A 22,476-nucleotide genomic window follows, 5' to 3' on the forward strand; every position below is an offset into this window, starting at 1 on the left:
GTGTTGTTTCACTTTAAATTTGTAAAAGGAAAAAGCTGACTCAGAACTCAGAAGCACATAAAAACTCAAAACACGTACAAAAGACAACAGAAGTGCTCCAGGATGCTGGGTGCAGTGTTGAGCTTTTGTTACCTAGTGGCTACACAAGCCAGCAAGTACCAACGACCAGTTTTGGTGTGTGGTAATAACAGGTAAATGAACATTTTTTTTAAATAATTTGAATATATATGAGTGCCTGTGTATAAATACACAAACAATACACACATGCTTTCAATTGTGTAATTTAAGTGATCTAGTAGCTCTGCTTTGGAAGTTCAGTTCATGCTAGAAATGTGTTTTAGAGTTTGTACGTGCTTTGTCTCTAGGGGCCACCGCATATATTTATATATAAATAAAACCACTTTTTTTACGTTAGTAATTCCTTTTGTGCATAATTTTATATTATTGTTAATATAAATTAATTATAGCAACAAAACAACCTGAAGAGCCGTTTGGAGCCGAAAGAGCCGGCTCTTTTTAGTGAGTCGAACCGAAAGAGCCGGATCTCTAAAAAAAGCCGGAAATCCCATCACTAGACAGAGCTCCGTGAAAGGCACAGCCAATCACATTGGCCATATTTGTCACATGAGGTAGGACTCCAGTAGGACTCACCGCTGGGTAAATGAGACGTTGACAGATCTTTTTTTTTTTTTTCTTTCTATCGGGTTTGATTTTCTTTACTTGAATAGATCAAATTATTGCTGGGGACAACTCAATAATCGCTGAATATTGGTGGGGACATGTCCCTTCCGTCCATGCCAAATCTACGCCCTTGCTTTATATATATTTTCTTTGGATCAGTTCCCTTTGCTCATTCTCAATGTAGGGATACCTTCAAATGCAGTAACCATCTCAAATGCATCACAAAAGTAATTGAAACAATCAAAACAGATGTAAGACAAGAAACCCATTCAGAATGGTTCAAAAGGTTCAAAGAAACACTCCGACTCCTTTGAGGTAGGTAGCGGTCTGTGGTTCACCGCTAATGGAAACTCTCTCACAAATGTTAATGGAACCTCTTTTTCCCCTTTTAACTGGAAAACCGTGCTTCGCGGTAGCATGGAGTTTTTCCTTGCCGTCCTTTTTCCTCTGCACCACACCTTCATGCGCACCAAGCTGCAGGTGATGCCTTCAGGGCAAGTTCAGAAATTAAACTATCAGATAAGAGCTACAATATGGGAAACTATGATGCATTTAAAGAACCCTGTACTTCTGATTGCTATGAATCTTACCAGGGTTACACTTAGCTGCTCAGTTTCTACAGGTTAAACTGGTTTTGACGTCACTCTAAAGTTAACTTACGATAACACCTCAGTGTCATCAGATCAGACGCTCACAGACACCAGGACTAACAAACGGGCTGAATGAGCAGCTACTTCTCTCCAGATGGTTCCTCCACACAGAAAGCTGGGAAGTGTCTGGAAGATGATGTGAAGTGAAATCAGCGGGTAAGAATCCCACCTGAGAAATCTGTGCGAACAGGATCAGTCTGATCACAGTGAGCTGGATCACCGGCTGTACAGGAGAGATGTCTCTTCATGCTGATTGGCTGTTTGCTGCTTTGGGGTATAAATGTTGTAAAGGTCTTCTCTCTGAGGTAAAGAACAATGACTTTCCAGTGATTTTCATGTGTTCTTGTTGTGATTAGCAGGTAATGTGAATAACAGTTTGATTGTAATCTGAACCTGAGTCTGCAGGGAAAAATGTAGAGAATGTGTGAAGTGGTTGAACGGCCCACATAAGCTTGGCTGAGGTTCAATTTTAATTCACAAGGTGTGGATTAAACAGTCTACGGTCTAAGCTCAGCATAAAGAGACATTTTTAAATCAGTCACCCTGGGTGGAAGCCTGAAGCTCTGGGACACCAAAGTGAAATAATATACTAGTTACATCATAGTAAAAATATAATAAAAAGTTATTATTAATATTATTATTACATAATGATTCACTAGCTGTATGCATTTGATCCATAACATCCTATTAAGTGTCACACATACTGAGTGGATTTTGCCACAGTTTATACAGGTTATGAATTTTTTGGACTTTGAAGTTCCAACATAGAGATTTTCAACAACAGTCTCAGTTTCTATCAGAGAGAAAACAGTAATCTAAGACGCTTTCTCCAGTTACACAGTAAAAATGCCTATTGCAGCATAACTAAGGGAAGATTCAAGGTTACCTGGTCCAGCCCTAACTATATGCTTTAGCAAAAAAAGAAAGTTTAAAGCCTAATCTTAAGAGTAGAGATAGTGCCTGTCTCCCGGATCCAAACTGGAAGCTGGTTCCACAGAAGAGGGGCCTGAAAACTGAAGGCTCTGCCTCCCATTCTACTTTTAAATACTCTAGGAACAACAGGTAAGCCTGCAGTGTGAGAATGAAGTGCTCTAATAGGGTGATATGGTACTACAAGGTCATTAGATACCATATTTCAAAGATTTTCAGGGCACAGTACAATAACCTCAGTTTTATCTGAAGTAAGAAGCAGAAAGTTAGCGGCCATCCAGGTCTTTATGTCTTTAAGACATTCCTGCAGTTTGACTAATTGGTGTGTGTTATCTGGCTTCATGGACAGATAGAGCTGGGTGTCATCTGCATGGCAGTGAAAATGTATGCTATGTCTTCTGATGATACTGCCTAAGGGAAGCACATATAATGTAAACAGAATTGGTCCTAGCACTGAACCCTGCGGAACTCCATAATTAACCTCAGTGTGTGAAGAGGACTCTCCATTTACATGTACAAATTGGAGTCTATTAGATAGATATGACACAAACCACTGCAGCACAGTACCTGTAATACCTACAGCATGTTCTAATCGCTCTAATAGGATATTATGGTCAACAGTATCGAACGCTGCACTGAGGTCTAGCAGGACAAGCACAGAGATGAGTCCACTGTCAGAGGCCATAAGAAGATCATTTGTAACTTTCACTAAAGCTGTTTCTGTGCTGTGATGAGCTCTGAAACCTGACTGAAACTCTTCAAATAAACCATTCCTCTGCAGATGATCTGTTAGCTGTTTGACAACTACTCTTTCAAGGATGTTTGATATGAAAGGAAGGTTGGAGATTGGCCTGTAATTAGCTAAGACTGCTGGGTCTAGAGATGGCTTTTTGAGTAAAGGTTTAACTACAGCCAGCTTGAAGGCCTGTGGTACATAGCCGATTATTAGAGATAGGTTGATCATATTTAAGATTGAAGAATTAATTAATGGCAGGACTTCTTTGAGCAGTTTTGTAGGAATGGGGTCTAAAAGACACGTTGATGGTTTGGAGGAAGTAATTATTGAAGTTAACTCAGAAAGATCAGTTGGACAAAAAGAGCCTAAATGAATATCAATGGTACTAAAAGTAGCTGTAGATAATATTACATCTGTGAGATGATTATGGGTAATTTTTTATCTAATGATTAAAATTTTATTTGTGAAAAAGTTCAAGAATTACTAGTTAATGTTAAAGGAATAGGCTCAACAGTGCTCTGACTTTTTGTCAGCCTGGCTACAGTGCTGAAGAGAAACCTGGGGTTGTTCTTATTTTCTTCAATCAGTGACGAATAGTAAGCTTTACGGAGGGCTTTCTTATAAAGCAGCAAACTATTTCTCCAGGATAAATGATGCTCTTCTAAATGTGTGACACGCCATTTCCTCTCCAGCTTACAAGTTATCTGCTTTAGGTTACGTGTTTAAGAATTATACCAAAATGTCACAGTCAGCGGGGGCAGACCATGTGGAGGTGTTTGGAGGACCCAGGTGCGGACACAGACGAAGGAGGCAAAACTTTTACTAAACTCAAAGCCAGCCTTTATTAGGGCCGGTAAACATTAAAGCAAAAATAGCCAAAAATAAACTAAGGCAATGACCTAAACAAAGAGCCTAAACTGGGAAACAACTAAAGACTAAGACAAACTAAGAATAGAATAGAATTAGAATAGAATTCAACTTTATTGTCATTGCACATGCACAGGTACAGGGCAACGAAATGCAGTTTGCATCCATCCAGAAGTGCTTTAGTGATATAGATATATTACAATATATATTAGCAATAATATAGATATGTGAGTATATTACAGAAATGGGTCTATTATGGTATGTTATAATGTACACGGTATGAAGTATGTTGTGAATATTCTATAACTATAAGCAGAGGTGTGGACTCGAGTCACATGACTTGGACTCGAGTCAGACTCGAGTCATTAATTTTATGACTTTAGACTTGACTTGAAAAAATGTTCTAAGACTTGTGACTTGACTTGGACTTTTACACCAATGACTTGGGACTTGAATTGGACTTGAACCGGTTTACTTGAAAAGACTTGATATTTTACCCCAAATATAAAATTTAACATGCATATTATATAGAGATTGAAAATGTGACGTCATTCACGGGTAGAACCGCAAAGGATTCTGGGAACTCATGGCAAGCGGTACTAGCGCACGCAGGCTTTCAATTAAAATCAGTTATACAGCGATAAAAAGAAACACAAAAATGTCAAGAAGCCGTTGTATTATTAACTGCAATAGCCGGTCGCATGACAGCCACGGGAAGCCGACGGGTAAAGAGATCGGTTGTTATCGGATTACGTCGTTGAAGAGAAATTGTTCGAGCCATGTTTCCGAAGTAACAAAGAGCCGACGGGTGGCCTGGATTGCAGCCATTCAAAGACCAAATATAACGTCCCAGAACACTCCAGCTCACAGGTTAGTCTGCTCCAAGCATTTACACAAAGGTCAGTCTGCTGTTGTAGTTAATGCGTCATTTTTCTTAACATAATTGGTGATATAGGTTACAAGCAAGTCTGGCACTGAACAGAAATTGTCGCGCTATGCTCCTTTATTTATTGTGTTTATTGTGCATAAATAGTGAATTGTCCTGACACAATATTGCGTTTCGCTTCTGTTATTACCATGGTACATTGACAAAAACATATACTTTTATTCACAGGGTAAAACAGTTGTTTTGTATCACTAATTGTCCAGTGCGATTACAGCATACAATATTATTGTCACTGCTACATTTCTGTAATGCTACCAGAAATTATTTCCACTGCTAATTAATTACCATTGAGCTCAAAGGTTATATTAATAAACTGTTAACGAATGTGTATTTATGACGACGATTTGTGAGACTGGTAAACTTATGATACGTACGATGGTCTTTACTTTCTGCACGGTGCATTTCAAGGTCCTGCACCCATCCGTCGGTAAACTGTACCTGGGCTTGTTGCAGTGACCTGAAGTTACTAAACTTCACGAGTGTATGCGCTCACTCCAAGAACCGTATAATTATAAATATGCATATAAATATGCTACGATGAGATAGCTGACTTCATCTAACTAGCAAATGTTGTCCAGGCTACGTTGGTGATGCAGTTATTTTTTAATGATATTTTTAAAAAAAATATCATTTATTTATGTATGATATTTTTGTCATGCGATTTTAAAGCCGGTCCTACAACCGCATCCAAGAATAACATGCAGCTTATCTCAGAACTGTCGGTGAAAATTATTCTTGGAGCTAGGTTTAATTGAGCTGCATTTTAAAGAGGTGCAATTTCACAATTTGTGTATATTTTCTAAGTTCACTATTTTGTCATGTGTTGAGAAAAACACAGATTTTAAAATTACATGGTCTAATATTTACATTTAGCATATAACTTCAACATGCTTTTTTTCGGGGGGTTTTTAAAGACTCGAAAGGACTTGAAATTCAAAGTTTCAGACTTGTGACTTTACTTGGACTTTTACACCAGTGACTTGAGACTCGACTCTGACTTGCCTGACATTACTTGAGACTTGACTTGAGACTTGAGGATAAAGACTTGAGACTTACTTGAGACTTGCAAAACAATGACTTGGTCCCACCTCTGACTATAAGTATGTACAGGCTGTAAGACTCTGACTTGAACTGTAACTATGAGCTATGAACACAACATGAAAAAGCTAAGAACAGAATTCTGGATTGGTACATGAAAGACTATGAAAACATGACAGGAGCAGATTACTATGAACATGACTAGTAACAGAGTTCGAAAAACTATGACTCATGACGTGTAGCTAGAGTGACAGGAATGATAACAGACAATGCAACACAGACTGAATGAAACACAGAGACTAAATACCCACAGGGATGATCAGGGGAAGTGGAAACACATGAGGAAGAACAGCTGACACACATGAACCTAATGACAGGATAGGGGAAGTGAAAACTAAATACAATGAACAAAGAACACCAGACTCTTTCAAAATAAAACAGGAAACATTGAGACATAGACATGACACAAACTTCAAAACAAGGACCACACAGACATGAAACATGACAGGTAGACGCATGGCCCAGGAGACAGTAGAGGGGGAGATGACAGAAACAACTAAGAAACAAAGGACTAAACTGTAACCTAGAAATTAACTAGATGAGCTAAACTAGAATACAAATGAATACAAAAGGTAAGATACATAAAAACTCAAACACTGGGTCACACGACCCAGTACCTTGAAACAGGGAGTCAAGTACATCTGATTTGAGGCCTTATCCAGTGTCATACATGGCGAGGTAAAGCACAGGCCGCCCCCTCGAGGTTTCTGGTAGTTAGAATGACTCTGGGGTGTTGATTCATTTAAACTAACATAATCATCCTGCTGCAACCAGGTTTCTGTAAGGTAAAGTAAATTGATTGTCTCAAACAAGGATGCTGTGGACTCAAGAGCAGACTCAATTGCTCGAACTATGTACAATTTATTTGTAGGAAAAAAGTACTTAAACAAGTACTTAAACTTAAACAAGTTCTAACAGAAACTATACGCAGGAACTGAGGGAGACCAGAGGATGGAGAAACGGATGTGGAACACAAGGAGAACACAAGGTTTTACTGATCTGGAAAACAATTAGAGTGGTACTAGTGGAGAGTCTTGTGCTTACTTGAAAACACCGGCTATTAGGCAGAGGAGGGGTTGCCGTGGGAGCGTCCCAGGGATGGCTGAGAATGCGGGGAAGCTGGTCCAGGTTCCAGGGTGTCCAGGGGAGAGGGATTCACCGTTGAAGTACGGGCTGGAGGGCAGGCCGAGGAGATGGTGAGTCCTAGGGTTCTAGGCAGACTGGAGAATGGAGTGGAAACAGAACCAGCGCTGCTGATGAGCACGACGGGTGATGTATCTGGAGAACACAGGATCAACCCACGATCCAGGCAAACGGAGTCCAAACACAGCGGAGGCCAAGTTTACCACTAGTGGTAGCAGGATGAATTGGCAAGGAGTGGCAGGAAGAGCTGGCTTAAAAACCCTCCAGATGGAGGCCCGGAAATTGGAAGCAGGTGATGAGCTGGCCAACTCCACCGCAGGAACCTGGACCACATCCGACCAGACACTCCCATGGCATATGACATCGATTTATTGATCAATTATTAAGACATGTACTAACAGAGACTTGGAAGAGAGAGACCTAATGTTTAATAATCCACATTTCACTGTTTTACTCTTTAGTTCAGATGTGGATACTGTATTGTTCTTTCTTTGTGATTTTTTTATGTTTGTTTTTTGTCTGTTTGGGAGCTGACACAGTCTCTATGGAGATGGGTTTTGGGGAGGGTAACAGGAGGAGAGAAGCTGCAGAGAGGCGTGTAAGACTGCAACTCTACTTCCTGGTCCCAACGCTGGCTAGCCCTATTTTGGAGGGTTTAATAAATTTGTCCATAATTGTCCAGCCTGTCTCAGCTTGTCTCACCAATGTTTCTTTCACTGTTAACTATTAGTTTGCTGTTTCCGTGTGAAGGTGTGGGCTTTGCTATGGATCAGTGTGAGCAAAGAGAGGAGGGAGTCCCTCCCTCTGCATCCACTCTGTGTGGGGAACATGAGAGCCAGACCAAAGCTCAGAGGTGAGAGGACCGTCTCTGACTATCAGGACTCTTCTCCATGTCACAGCTCAGCACTCACATCACTGCTCCATCATTATTCACACTCAAAGCTCTGTTTGTGTTTGTGTTAGACCAAAGCTGTGGCTCAAATCACACTCTGCTGGACCTGAACATGAACCCAGCTCTGTGTCTGTAAAGAGTGACATGTCCCACGACGAGCCGATTAATTATAAAGAACAATGGTCTTCAAAAAGTTCTAAAAGGTACTGTAAGTTTTTGTTTTCATGTATATGTTTCAGAGGACAGTGACTCAGGGCACTACACCAACATGAGGTTGGATTAAACAGAGAGATACAAATTTTACACTGACAGAGTGAAACTTCAGTGTTCTGAATAAAGATATTACAACAGTCACCTCAGGCCCTTAATACTGTAATCTAGACCCAACAATCATAATCTCCTATGAGAAAGTAGAGATAGTGTCTGTCTCCTGAATCCAAACTGGAAGCTGGTTCCACAGAAGAGGGGCCTGAAAGCAACATGAACACAGAAATTACATCCCGATTGTTTCCCAGTAAACCTTCTCACTGGTTTCCTGTTTTTCACTACTGCTCAATGGCTGTATCCCAATTCAGGGTCTGCAGCCTTAAAGTACGCAGCCTCAACAATCCTCAAGGGCCGCGTACTTAAAGACCGCTAAGGCCAGAAGTGCGAGGCTTGTGAAATGGGACAGTCTAGCCTCCGTTGCGCTGCCCAGGTTGCCTAGCAACCATGATACTAACAGCTGGAAACGTGTCATACAGCTTTGTTTGACAGAAATGAAGGAGATAATCTTTTGTTCATTTGTTTGTTTGTTTCTACATGAGCTTTGATCATTCTCTGTAAGATTAAGCTCAGCTATTGAACGGCGTATATTTTAAAGTAAAGGCTTTAAAACCAAGTTAGTACAAACGTCACTAATGTCACATAACTTTGCCGACATGTGGCCAACAGTAATGTTTAATGTTCTTCGTTATTAAACATTTGCACATAAATAAGTGACATAATATTCAGTACTTACTTAAAGTTTACTCTTTGGGCGCCCCTCATCCGCGTTTTTTTTCGGCAAAATTATCCACACCCACCGCCGCGCTATGCATTCTGGGATATGTTGGGCCACAAAGTCTACACCGCCACGTCCTTAAAATTCAGGGTAATGAAGGACGCATTTCAGGGCCGCATTTCGAGCAGCCTTCGAATTGGGACAGCCTTCGTCGCGTCGCTGTGACGTAATCGGCCTTAAAATGCGGCCTTTAAGGCTGCAGACCCTGAATTGGGATACAGCCTTTGTCTCCACATTACACTGCTGTAACCTCTGTGAGTCCAAACTGATCAGAGATGCTCATGTCTGACCGATGAGGCAGTGATGTCATCACTCAAATCTGTGTGTGTGTTTTATGTAGAAGAAAAAAGCTGTGGTACAAATCATACTCTGCTGGATCTGAACCTGAACCCATGTCAGCGAGCAGCAAACATCATATCAGACTGAAAAAGAAGTCCTTATTTAAAAAACAGTAAGTCTGTTTATTATACAGAAATAATTAATCAGTTATTATTCAGAAGTTAGCATGTTATGACCAGAGCGATGTGTGTAAAATGATAACATGTCCCATATAAACCCAATGAGTTAAATAAAGCACAGCTCCACTCTTTGCACTGCTAACCACTTTGCTTTAAAGTTACTGAGTCTGAGTTAAATTGCTGCTGCAAATTTTAGAGCTAAACATGTCAAAATTACATGTCTCAGTTCCCTGTGAACCAATTACTCTTCTACTCCTGCGGCTTTAACCCTTGTTATGGGTTAAAAAAAATAACTCTTTGAAAAGTACATGTTTAAAAAAAAAAGAAGTTCAAAAATCTTCATGTTTAAAGATGGATGAAAATACTTAAGAAAAAAATCCTGGTTGAGGTTGTCATAATTCGTGCAAGAAAGGGTTAAAGTTCACTTCATACAAATCAAGGTTAATCTCGGCGCACTTTACAAAAACAACAAGGTCAGTGTTGAGGGGGCCTAGGGGCGGATGTTTGGGGGTGGACCCAAATGCAGACTCAAGAGGACACAGTGATGAGATTTAATAATCAGAATCAGAATACTTTATTGATCCCTAGGGGAAATTATTTTTTATTACAGTGCTCCATTATAAACAAACATTAACAAAGACAGACAATACTCTAACTAAGAATAGCACAATATATACAGGTATATATATACATAAAAGTCACTTATTAATAAATAGCTGAAAAAGAACATGTGCAAGAAGGGTGTAGCTGTTGCAGTAAACAGTGTGTTAAGTGGATGCGTTGTACAGGGAGATGGCCAATGGCAGGAATGATTTCCTGTGTCGTTCAGTGGTGCTTTTCGGTAAACTCAGTCTCTCACTGAATGTGCTCCTGTGACTGACCAGCATGTCATGGAGTGGGTAGGAGGTGTTATCCAACATTGTCTTTATCTTGGACAGCATCCGCCTCTCCGACACCACCTTGAGGGAGTCCAGCTCCATCCCCACATCATTACTGGCCTTACGAATCAGTTTATCGAGTCTGTTGGCATCTGCGACCCTCAGCCTGCTCCCCCAGCATGCAACAGCATAGAGGATCGCACTGGCTACAACAGACTCGTAGAAAATCCTGAGCATTTTCTGGCAGATGTTGAAGGACCTCAGTCACCTCAAGAAATAGAGACGACTCTGGCCCTTTCTGTAAAGTGCTGTGGTGTTTGTAGCCCAGTCCAGTTTATTGTCGATATGTACTTCAAGGTATTTATAGTCCTCCACAATGTCAACTCTGACCCCCTGGATTGAAACAGGGGTCAAGTATTTCCTGGTCTTCCTAAAGTCCACGATCAATTCCTTGGTCTTTGCCGCGTTGAGCTGCAGATGATTCTGCTCACACCACGTGACAAAGGAGTCGACCACAGCCCGGTACTCTGTCTCATCATCCCTGCTGATGCATCCAACCACCGCAGAGTCATCAGAAAACTTCTGAAGATGGCAGGTCTCTGTGCAGTGGCTGAAGTCTGTGGTGTAGAGGGTGCAGAGGAAGGGGTGCCCCTATGTTGCTGATTACCTTGTCAGACGCACACTGTGGGAGACGTACATATTGTGGTCTTCCTGTCAGGTAATCAACAATCCAGGACACTAGAGAAGCATCCACCTGCATAAACTTCAATAAAGCAGGAATGTAGCGGACATCTCTGAGGTGATGTAGAACAAACTACAGAAGTGATAATTTGTAAAGTTAATAACAATCAGTGTGGGGGTCAGTGGGGTGGATCAGAGAGCGTGGAGTGGTGGAGGTGTGCTCCAGAGAGAAAAGGAATGTCAGTAGATATGGAACTCTCTGTGCCAGGAACTCTCTGCAGGAGGGGGAGATACAGGAGAGGTGGAGGAAGATCTCAGCCTGGGCGTCTATTGTCTCATGTAGTCTGGAAGATGAGTGGATGGTGGGGTGGGTGCAGTTTTCTCTGTGGTGGGGTTGGGTGGACTGTCCCGGGCTCTGTGGGGCCGGGGGGCGCTGCTGCACTGGGCCCCAGACTGGATGGGCCTGGGCCCCCTTTCCCTGGCGGGTCGCGGAGTATGGGAGTGCCTACTGGGGTCAGCGGGGGAGCTGGCCCCAGGGAGGGGTCACCTGCCCCTCCCTTCCTTCCCTCCCCATCTCCAGCTGCCTCCCTCTTCCCGCTCCACCACAACCACCCACACATGCAGGGCCTTGGAGTAGGGGTATGTCACCAGGGTGCAGAGGAGGCTACCCCCCCCTCTGTCCCCTTCTGGCTGCCTCTGCCTCAATTTTATCCCACAACTTAGACATTCACATTACTCACACTCTCATTACACATACATATAGGATCTTGGGGGTGGGCACGATACACGGAGTCCAAATTACCATCAGGGTGTACACCTCACCCCTGGCGTCGTTGCCTACCTCTCAATTTTAAATACACGTAGACATTGAGGGCTAGCAGGAGGGACTATGCGCTTACCTGCTGCTCTCTGGCAGGTAGCTCCATGCCCTCCTGGGTTTTAATTGCACCTTAGAACACACATGCATCAACACTACAATGAGCGTGTGGAGGGAGGTTTGGAGTCTTCTCTCACCCCCATTCTCTGCGGCCTGCTGGAGCGGGGGGGCTAGGAGGAGTTGGCCGTCCGACTGCGGTCTGGAGTGTGGGGCCTCCCTGCTGCTGCGGAGTCGGGGCGGTCTGCCTCTCCCCACTGCAGGGAAAAGGGTAACACCATCTGGGTCTGGGTGCAGTTCCCCCCTCCAGGGGCAAGGGTACCTAGACCCGGTTCGTAGAGTACGCTTGGGGAGTGTGATCGTGTGTACAGCGTCTCTTTATGTCTGTCTCCACGTTGGTTGAGTGTGGAGTAAGTGCATATGAGAGCATGAGGGTGGGAATGGATGTTTGTGTCTGTGTGTGCCTGTATGTCTGTGTCTATATGTCAGGTTGGGTATCAGACGCCACCTCTCTGGGGACATCTCAGGCCCTCCAAGGTTTGGAGGCCTATCTCCACCTACCACCACTTCCCCTGCCAGTGGCGGACTCCCTCAGGTGTCGGTGCGTTGGTGGTTCTTTGTGTCTGGGGGTGGGCATCCGGGTACACACCGGCTCACTCCTTGGCGGCCGCTTATCGGGGCCTGGAGCCTGGGGCTTGCTCGGGCCACTTCAGAGGTGGGGTGCCCCCGGCCTCTCGGCCTGGGGCTCGGTCACTCAGGCACAGCTGGCTGCCAGCGGAGCTCACAGGCGCGTCACTGCAACTCCCCCTGGCTTCTGCGCCGCGGCTGCTGAGTGAGCCCTCATCTGGGACTCTGCTCAGCTCTTACTGGGACAGTGGCGCGGCTGCCCCTCTGTTGGTCTTCCTTGGTCTCTTGTGTTCTTGGGGCCTCTGGATGTCTAGAGTTTTGATCTCCTCCATACCTGCTTCATACCCTGGAGGACGGGGCTGTGGCTCCCCACACTCCCTAGCAGATCGTTACATGGAGAAACCTTTGGAATGCAAGCATGCTGATCCACACAGGTATGCACACAGGTGTACACACGGGTATTCACAGACGCGGACTACAGCTTTCTTGCGTGCTGCACAATATAGTTTATTATTTAGTATCTACTGATATCTACTGCTAGCTAGTTTATTGTGATGGTGCTGTTTTTTTTATTATGTTGCTCTTTGTTGTTTGCTTTCTCTTCTGTTTTTTTTCTCCATACAGGTGACCCAGGTGTTTTGTTTTTTTGTTTGTTTGTTTTTTTCTCTTTCTTCCCCCCCTTCTCACCGTCTCTTCTCCCCTTTGGTTTTCTTTCTCTCCCTCTCTTTCTTTCATTTTTTCTCCCTGTCCTATCCCCCAGTCATGTCTGTCCCGTTTGTAGCAACTGAAAATAAAATAAATTCATAATTATAATAAAGGTCAATCAAATGGACCAATATGGTAAGGCCATGATGATCCACTTGGTAAAATAAATCCGCTTGGCATCTTTCTTGGCCTTAAGACAACAATTCTGATGGCTAAAGATCCAAACGGGACACACACAAAAAAAAAATATAGATATGGAGACAGAAACTATTATAAAGAAGGGACAAGTCCGAGTTCAGATTTTCAGAAAGATTAGAGATGAGTAAAGACAGTTTGGACATGTGCAGAGCAGAGACAGAGGATGTGAATATGTAGCTGCCAGGCAAGAGGAGAAGAGGAGCTCATCATCACTTAAAAACATAACACGTCTTCCACCTGTGCTCTTAAAGCACTTTAACTCGGTGGTTTATAGCATCAGTTAACAAGCGGAAGCTGGAATGTAGCTCTATGTCATCAACTTCTTCTCTCACAGCCTGTTAAATTTCAAGTTCTTTTACTGATTAGTAGTGATTTGCATGTTGTGCACAGCCAATGCAGCACAATAGCCCCAAGCTTTAGGTGATGAGATGGGAACAAAGTAAATGTGGGGCAGAGATTACAATGGTGAAGTTAACAATGTTACTAATTCTCCTCCTTCAAAAAATAACTCAATAATCCTAAAGTTTGATACAGTTTGTTTTGTGCTGAGTCTTCTTGTTCTTCTGTATTCACTTGTGTGTGTGTGTGTGTGTGTGTCTGTGTGTGTGTTGTGTTTAAGCAAAAAGACACAGAGCAGCTTGGACTCTGCTGTAACAGAAACTGGACCTGAATCAAGTTGCGAGTCCGCGAAGAGCGAACAGACGAAAGACAGACGCAGCAAATTTCAGAGCTGGCCGTTGTCTAAAAACTAGTAAGCTTCACTGTGTGTGTGTGTGTGTGTGTGTGTGTGCGTGTGCGTGTGTATACGTGTGTGCATTTGCATGTGTGTGTTTGATATAGTTTCTTGCGCCCACTGGTTTTGTTTCGTTATGATGTTGCAAAAAAAAAAAAATTAGTATTCACACATTTTGAGAGCAAAGGCTCAAAAATGGGAGTTCATGATGGTCAGATAATCCTGAAAAAGGTAATATCTGTCTGGAAACCCTCTTCTTGGCTACACCAAGAAATTTTGTCCATAAAACCAGAAGTAAAGAGCAGCTTAGGTGCAGGTCATGTTTTTTTACACACTGAAAAAAGCAGCTCCAAGAACACTAAGTACAATTATTTGTGTGACTGCAGATTACAAGAAAGAGCTGGAACAAATATAGTGACATGCAATAGCGTCATATAAAAGTATAGAGAGTAAAGGAGAAGATTGAGTGCTCAGTGCATCATTGGAGATCCTTCCTAAGGACTCCTTCAGTGTGCCTCCTTGTACTGAAATCATTTGACCCATGTGGTACCAGTTTTTTTTTGGTTTGATTGCATGTTTTTACTTTTTGCCTCCACACCAAGTTTTTACCTTACATACCCTACTTTTTTTTTCAGTAGATGTTTTATGCTGAATTTTTCAGTGGAGTGTGTTAAATCTGTGTACTTCTAACAGTGTCCTTCAGGAAAGTCCAGACGCACAGCTTGCACCCAGCTGTGGGTCTATAGAACGGAAGATATCTTTACAAGATGGACCCCAGTCTGTTGATAACAGGTAAGAATATAAGAATTTCATTTTGCTTCCTCCTTGAATACATCATATCCAACATTTAGATAAGTAAGTCCCCAAAAGTTGATTTTGATTACCTGGATGTAGCGTTTTCAGTGGGATTGGGGAAACCTGCAGTCAGCTGAGACTGAAGAAGTCACTTGGATGAGTGATGAAACATTTCTCCCACTGAAAACACAACATCCAGATGAACAGAATCAAGCTTTTGGGATCACATACAACAATGAGAACAGTATTTACTTTGTTTCCATCAGAATTTATTATAGAAAGGAACCCCTTAAACAAACTGTACTTATACTAAAGTTAAATGTGTTCTGCAGTGTTGACCAGCAGGTCCTGCACCATCAAACACATCTGGACTACGTATTTATGGTGAGTGGAAGTCTAGATTGTTTTCTAGAAGTAAAGTAATTAAACTTTATTTTATTATGTTCCAAAACCCCAGTTCCAAACCGTGACTTCCCTCCATGACAATAGACGCACTCCGCTCCCAACTCGTGGTGGCACACAAAAAAACACAGCTCAGCAGAATAATCCACTATAGCGAGGTCTTTAACACACATTAGTCAACGGCTGTACTTAAAGTGTTTGACGCCGGCAGGAGCTCAGCCACCCTCTTAAAGCCAGTGCTCCTGACAACGGTAATCAGCTGGCCACGGATATTGAGCGGCAGGTGTGGCTGCCTCCAGCTCAGGAATAATTCCTCCAGCAAACCAAAACGTGTGTATGTTATTTACGCGGATGTAAATAACACACACACAAACACACACAGAGAGACTGAGTAACAGGAGAGAGATAGCAGAACACAATAAATACATGAGCCTTGGACCCCTAGACCCACGCCGTGACAACTGGGTACATTGTTTAGTTATGCCTGTATATAAATATAAATAATTTATTTGATTTTATTTTTATTATAACTTCAGCAGTTCAGTGTGATGATAGCACTGTTCCACCATCTGGCCAGCGGCTTTCTGTGTAAAGTTTTCCCTGTGTTTGTCTCTGGGTGCTCTGGCTTTCTCCCACAGTTCAAAGACATGCAGTTGTTGGGGTTAGGTTAATTTGATTCTAAATTGCCAATAGGTGTGAATGTTATCTGTCTCTCTGAGTTAGCCCTAGATCAAGGCGCACACTGCCTCTCACCTCATGGAATCAGCTCCAGCTCCTCTGTGACTCAGATAAGCGGAATAGGGAGGATGAATGGAAGCAATGAATAAATTCTGGCACATTAACTGTAGTGTATTATTACAAAGGCGTACATTTCTCGTCAGTCTCAACTGAAGTTAAACAACATTTTTCTGGGTTCCAGATGTTGGAGGAAAACATTTTCAGTTTTGTGAAGAATGAGCTGAAAACGATCCAGAACATTCTGAGTCCAGGTTACCCCAAAAATGCAGAGAATCTGAAGGAAAATGAGGAGATGTTGGAATCTGACGAGGAGGAGAGGAAGAGTACCAGCGAGTCATTTCTGAGAATTACAGTGGATTTCCTGAAGCGAATGAAGCAGCAAGAGTTGGCTGACCGTCTGCAGCGCAGTAAGAGAATTTTAACACAATGGAAAGCAGAAAAAGAAGCAACAGAAAAAAGTTGACATTTCAAACTCTGTTTGTATAGATTCTACGCATCTCCATCACATCTATGAAGTTTTCTGGCAGAATAGATTTAATGGAGTGTGTTTAAAAAAAAAGTTGACCTTTTATTAAGCTTTATTAACTTGTCATTGTTTTTATTTTGTAGGAATTCAGACTGCAAAGTGCCAGCGTCAAGTCAAGGCTAACCTAAAGAACAGGTTCCAGTGTGTTTTTGAGGGAATTGCTAAAGCAGGAAATGCAACTCTTCTGAATCAGATCTACACAGAGCTCTACATCACAGAGGGAGGGACTGCACAGGTTAATAATGAACATGAGGTCAGACAGATCGAAACAGCATCCAGGAAATCAGACAGACCAGAAACAACAATCAGACAAGAAGACATCTTTAAAATCTCACCAGTTAAAGATAAGCCAATCAGAACAGTGCTGACAAGTGGAGTGGCTGGAATTGGGAAAACGGTCCTAACACAGAAGTTCACTTTGGACTGGGCTGAAGACAAATCCAACCAGGACATCCAGTTCATGTTTCCATTCACTTTCAGAGAGCTCAATGTGCTGAAAGAGAAAAAGTTCAGCTTGGTGGAACTTGTTCATCACTTCTTTCCTGAATCCAAAGAAGAAGATAGCGGCAGCTTTGAAGACTTCCAGATTTTGTTCATCTTTGATGGTCTGGATGAGTGTCGACTTCCTCTGGACTTCCACAACACTACAATTTTGACTGATGTTACAGAGTCCACCTCAGTGGATGTGCTGCTGATAAACCTCATCAGGAGGAAACTGCTTCCTTCTGCACGCATCTGGATAACCACAAGACCAGCAGCAGCCAGTCAGATCCCTCCTGACTGTGTTGACATGGTGACAGAGGTCAGAGGATTCACTGACCCACAGAAGGAGGAGTACTTTAGGAAGAGATTCAGAGATGAAGAAAAATCAAACAGGATCATCTCCCACATCAAGACATCACGAAGCCTGCATATCATGTGCCACATCCCAGTCTTCTGCTGGATCACTGCTACAGTTCTGGAGGATGTGCTAAAAACCAGAGAGGGAGGACAGCTACCCAAGACCCTGACTGAGATGTACATCCACTTCCTGGTGGTTCAGGCCAAAGTGAATAATGTGAAGTATGAAGAAGGAGCTGAAACAGATCCACACTGGAATAAAAAGAGTCGGAAGATGATCGAGTCTCTAGGGAAAATGGCTTTTGATCAGCTGCAGAAAGGAAACCTGATCTTCTATGAATCAGACCTGATAGAGTGTGGCATCAATATCACGGCAGCCTCAGTGTACTCAGGAGTGTTCACACAGATCTTTAAAGAGGAGAGAGGACTGTACCAGGACAAGGTGTTCTGCTTCATCCATCTGAGTGTTCAGGAGTTTCTGGCTGCTCTTCATGTCCATCTGACCTTCATCAACTCTGGAGTCAACCTGCTGAGAGAACAACAAACAACATCTCTGCTGTCTAAAGTAAGACCCAAATCTAAACTCAAACATCTCCATGAGAGTGCTGTGGACAAAGCCCTAAAGAGTCCAAAAGGTCACCTGGACTTGCTCCTGCGCTTCCTCCTGGGTCTTTCCCTGCAAACAAATCAGACTCTTTTACAGGGTCTACTGAGACAGACAGGAAGTAGCTCACAAACCAATCAGGAAACAGTCCAATACATCAAGAAGATCAGTGAGAATCTGTCTGCAGAGAAAAGCATCAATCTGTTCCACTGTCTCAATGAGCTGAATGATCATTCTCTAGTGGAGGAGATCCAAAAGTCCCTGAGTTCAGGACGTCTCCCCACAGAAAAATTGTCTCCTTCTCAGTGGTCAGCTCTGGTCTTCATCTTATTGTCTTCTGAAAAAGAACTTGAAGTGTTTGATCTGAAGAAATACTCTGCTTCAGATGAGGCTCTTGTAAATCTCCTGCCAGTCATCAAAGCTTCCAACAGAGCTCTGTAGGTGGATCTGTGAATAGGTCAAGGAAATTGGATATTTTTTATTTTGTATGACTTAAATAAATCACTTTGTCTTCATTGGCAATTGTTCCCCAGGCTCAATAGATGCAACCTTTCAGAGAGAAGCTGTGAAACTCTATCTTCAGTTTTTAGCTCTCAGCCTTCTGGTCTCAGAGAGTTGGACCTAAGTAACAACAACCTGAAGGATTCCGGATTGAAGCCGCTATCTGATGGACTGCAGAGTCTTCACTGCAAACTAGAAACACTCCGGTAAGGATACAATTAATTAATGTTTAGATTTTGACTTATTTTAAAGGTTTTTCTTTAATGTTGTGTGATTTAATCATGATTCAATCTCAGTCTGTCAGGTTGTCTGGTAACAGAAAAAGGTTGCGCTCCTTTGGCCTCAGCTCTTCGTTCCAACTCATCCCATTTGAGAAAGCTTGAGCTAAGCAACAACAATCTCAAAGATTTTGGAGTACAGCAGCTTTCGATGGCACTTGAGAGTCCTCACTGTAAAATTGAATCTCTGAGGTCAGAATATAGCCAACTAATGCTCGTGTGAAAATGTCCAAATGTTGAAATGGGTGGCCAACATCTGTTTTTTGTTGTTTTTGTTTTTGTTGGGGTTTTTTTTTTTTATTCTTTGTTTTTAACTTCATGACCTCTATTTATCCAGTTTGTCAGGTTGTCAGGTCACAAATGAAGGCTGTGGTTGTTTAGCTTCAGCTATTAGCTCCAATCATTCTCATCTTCGAAATCTGGACCTGAGCAACAACAATCTGTTGGATTTAGGAGTCAAGCTGCTTTCCGCTGGACTAAAAAGTCCACACTGTAAAATGGAAACTCTGAGGTCAGAATACAACTGTCTTAAATCAATCTTAATGTTCATCCAATGGTGCAGATGGTCAATAAGTGTAGGCTTTTCTTTACTTTCTGCTTGAATTTTGTTTTTATTAACTCTAGTCTATCAGGTTGTCTGGTAACAGACGAAGGGTTTGCTTCTCTGGCCTCAGCTCTTAGTTCTAACCCGTCTCACCTGAGAGAACTGGATCTGAGTTACAATCATCCAGGACACTTAGGAGTGGAACAGCTATGGGCTGGAGTAAAGGATTCACACTGGAGACTTGATGTTCTCAGGTACAGGAATATGACAAGATCTTAAAATTTCTTTTCACAGATGAACCACAGAGGTTTCCGAAGAATGAATCTACATCACATAAGAAGTTTATACTTTTCACATTTTTTGTGTAATATATTTCTTCTGAATAGATTGGTTAATGGTCATAATTATGTGCAACATGCATCTATAATGCAGAGTATTCTTTTGTGAACTTCGTCAATAATCCAGTGAAATACACTGGATTATTATCATGATACGGTTATAAGCAACACAACCAGGTTTCAAAAAGATGTAAAATGGAAACTGAGGTCAGGGTACAGATGTCTGTTAAATCACTCTTTATGTTCATGATGGTGCTGATGGTCATCCCAACTCTTCTTTCATCCAGGGTGGAGCATGGTGGAGCACACAGGTTGAAACCTGATGTTAGGAAGTGTAAGTTTGACTGCTGAAAAAAAGCCACCTGTCGGTTTGTCTTTAAACCCTATCTTTAAATGATATTTTTGTTAGTTATTATTATGTCTCCTCTCTTCTTCCATCAGATTTCTTTGAACTTGAACTGGACACAAACTCAGTAAACAGGAAGCTCAAACTTGCTAACAACAACAGGAAGGTGATAGTGGGAGCGGAACAGTCGTATCCTGATCATCCAGACAGATTTGATACCTGCTCTCAGCTGCTGTGTAGAAATGCTCTAACTGGTCGCTGTTACTGGGAGGTCGAGTGGAGTGGGGGGGTCTTTATAGCAGTAAGTTACAGAGGAATCAGTAGAAAAGCAGATAGGACCGACTGCAGGTTTGGCTGGAATGATCAGTCCTGGAGTCTGAGCTGCTCTGATGGTGGTTACTCTGTGTGGCACAATAACCGGGAAACATCCATCTCCTCCTCCCTCATCAAGAGCAGAGTAGGGGTGTATGTGGACTGTCCTGCTGGCACTCTGTCCTTCTATACAGTCTCCTCTGACACTCTGATTCACCTCCACACCTTCAGCACCACATTCACTGAAAGTCTGTATGCTGGGTTTAGACTTAGGTCATATGACTCCTCAGTGTCTCTGTGTTCTGTGTAAGAGTCTGTGGGAAATGACCGCAGCTTCAGATAATGTTGATGATGCATGATAGTTCACTTGGGTTTCCACTTGAATCACTCTTTGCGCTCTGTCATCTTCCGTATCGACGCTGGAAGACCAGCTCAACACTAACTGCATATCTTAGATAAGAGGAAATTACTAGAAGTAGTCTTACCATTACTAACATCTAGCAATCAAAAAGAAGATGGTCATTGTAAAAGTATTAATCTTCAGGAACTAATAGTCAAAACACAAATTTTAAAATAAAACAAAAATAAAAGGCAGGCAATAGATAATAATAGATGACAACATACCATGACCTTACATACGACGTACCAAAAAAGCTGAATGAATCTTGAACTACAACAAATTCTTCACCTAAACAGACACATCAATGACATCAGTGATATGTCTGTTTAAGTGTCTGTTTGGTTTGGTGAGGGTTAGGCATCAGAGTTACCTTTGACTGAAAAAGTTTAAAAATCAAAAATCAATGATTCATCACTGACAGACATAATTATTCAATACTGCTAGCTCACATGAAATAATTCATGTGTGCACTACTACAGACTTCACAACTGACTCTAACGTGGCTCTGACATTGTAACATTAAAACAGTGTTAGGAGATCTATTTCTGTGAGACCAGGTTTTTTTGTGCATCAGCACAGATGCTTATTAGAGGTACCTGCTTCCGTTAGAGAAATGTGAGCCTTTTTTAAAGTCTGCCATTGTTTCTACACTACCCGCTGCTGTGAGAGCCTTCAGCTGCCACACAGTCCACACAGCATTGCAATAATGGCAACCATCACACAGAGGGAGGATGTATCCAATTTATCATGCTTATATTATTCACTCTCATTTTTTTTCTCTTTGCTGCAGAGATGTAACAGTGTGACATCTGTCGCTATCCAGCTTTTCTATGACTGAAGTCAAATTCATTCGTTAAAATCCAAATAAGCACTTAACACTTTGAATTGTGGGATTTGTTTTCTTTTCCAAAAGGTATATTAGTGTATCCTCTTGTAAAGGAAGCATCAAAGTGCAGATACCTTTGTGTTGGTCCACTCCCACTCTGTGAGTTGTCTTTACTTAGAGACCTGCAGCAATAAATGCACTTCTATGTGATTTATGACTGATTTTGAAAAGTGCTTTATTGTTTTTTTATGTTAATTTTACTGTTATAGACACTGTCCCTGTGTCCTCCAGTCTGTGAATCGTAAAATGTTTCAGGAGGACAGAGGACACTTGTAGGAGGAGCTATAATCAAGGACACGTACACTTTGCATAATTGTTTTTAACCTTGAACACATAAAAGAAGCAGCCAAACCCCAGCCATGATGAGAGTGTCCCTTATTTTTTATACATTATTCTCTCTCCTCACCCCTAACTGGCTGCAGCAGATGGCCGCCCCTCTGTGAGCCTGTTTCTTCCTGTTAAAAGCAAGCATTTCCTTCCCACTGCCGCCAAAGTGCTTGCTCGTAAATTGTTGGCATTTTATCTGCATTGTTGTAGGGTCTTTGCCTTACATTATCAAGCACCTTGAGGCAGCTGTTGCTGTGATTCGGTGCTATATAAATAAAAGTGAACTGAATTAAATTGAATTTTTATTTTTGTCATTTTACGTGATCTGCCCTTCATTCTTTCTCACTGTGAAATTTTAAAAATGCACAGCCTGTTGTTTTAATTTAAAGTAGTTCCATTAAAAAATATTGGACACTTTTATGCCTGTGAGACATTAATAAAGCATTAGTGGGATGGACTCTGGCTTTTCTTTTTCCCTACTCTGTACCTTGACTTCTCCC

At 42.1% G+C, this 22,476-nt stretch overlaps 1 protein-coding gene across 4 annotated transcripts; it reads left to right on the plus strand.

Moving 5' to 3' along the window:
• Positions 1–967: 967 nt before the first annotated feature.
• On the plus strand, positions 968–22,433 carry LOC120725457 (NLR family CARD domain-containing protein 3-like). Of its 4 annotated transcripts, none has more exons than XM_040018391.1 (15): positions 968–1,487; positions 7,782–7,904; positions 8,015–8,146; positions 9,326–9,436; positions 14,026–14,157; positions 14,833–14,931; positions 15,267–15,318; positions 16,256–16,481; positions 16,684–18,481; positions 18,578–18,751; positions 18,842–19,015; positions 19,161–19,334; positions 19,448–19,621; positions 19,993–20,039; positions 20,147–22,433. In XM_040018391.1, the coding sequence occupies exons 2-15, from the start codon at positions 7,816–7,818 to the stop codon at positions 20,671–20,673; spliced, it is 3,909 nt and encodes a 1,302-aa protein (XP_039874325.1). In that variant the 5' UTR covers positions 968–1,487; positions 7,782–7,815; the 3' UTR covers positions 20,674–22,433. The 4 variants fall into 4 exon arrangements, with proteins under 4 accessions (XP_039874325.1, XP_039874324.1, XP_039874323.1 ...); XM_040018390.1 differs by having other exon boundaries at positions 7,802–7,904; XM_040018389.1 differs by lacking the exon at positions 968–1,487 and having other exon boundaries at positions 7,566–7,904.
• Positions 22,434–22,476: the final 43 nt, after the last annotated feature.

The sequence above is a fragment of the Simochromis diagramma genome, unplaced genomic scaffold, assembly GCF_900408965.1.
Source record: "Simochromis diagramma unplaced genomic scaffold, fSimDia1.1 OVJJ01000802.1, whole genome shotgun sequence".
NCBI lineage: Eukaryota > Metazoa > Chordata > Actinopteri > Cichliformes > Cichlidae > Simochromis > Simochromis diagramma.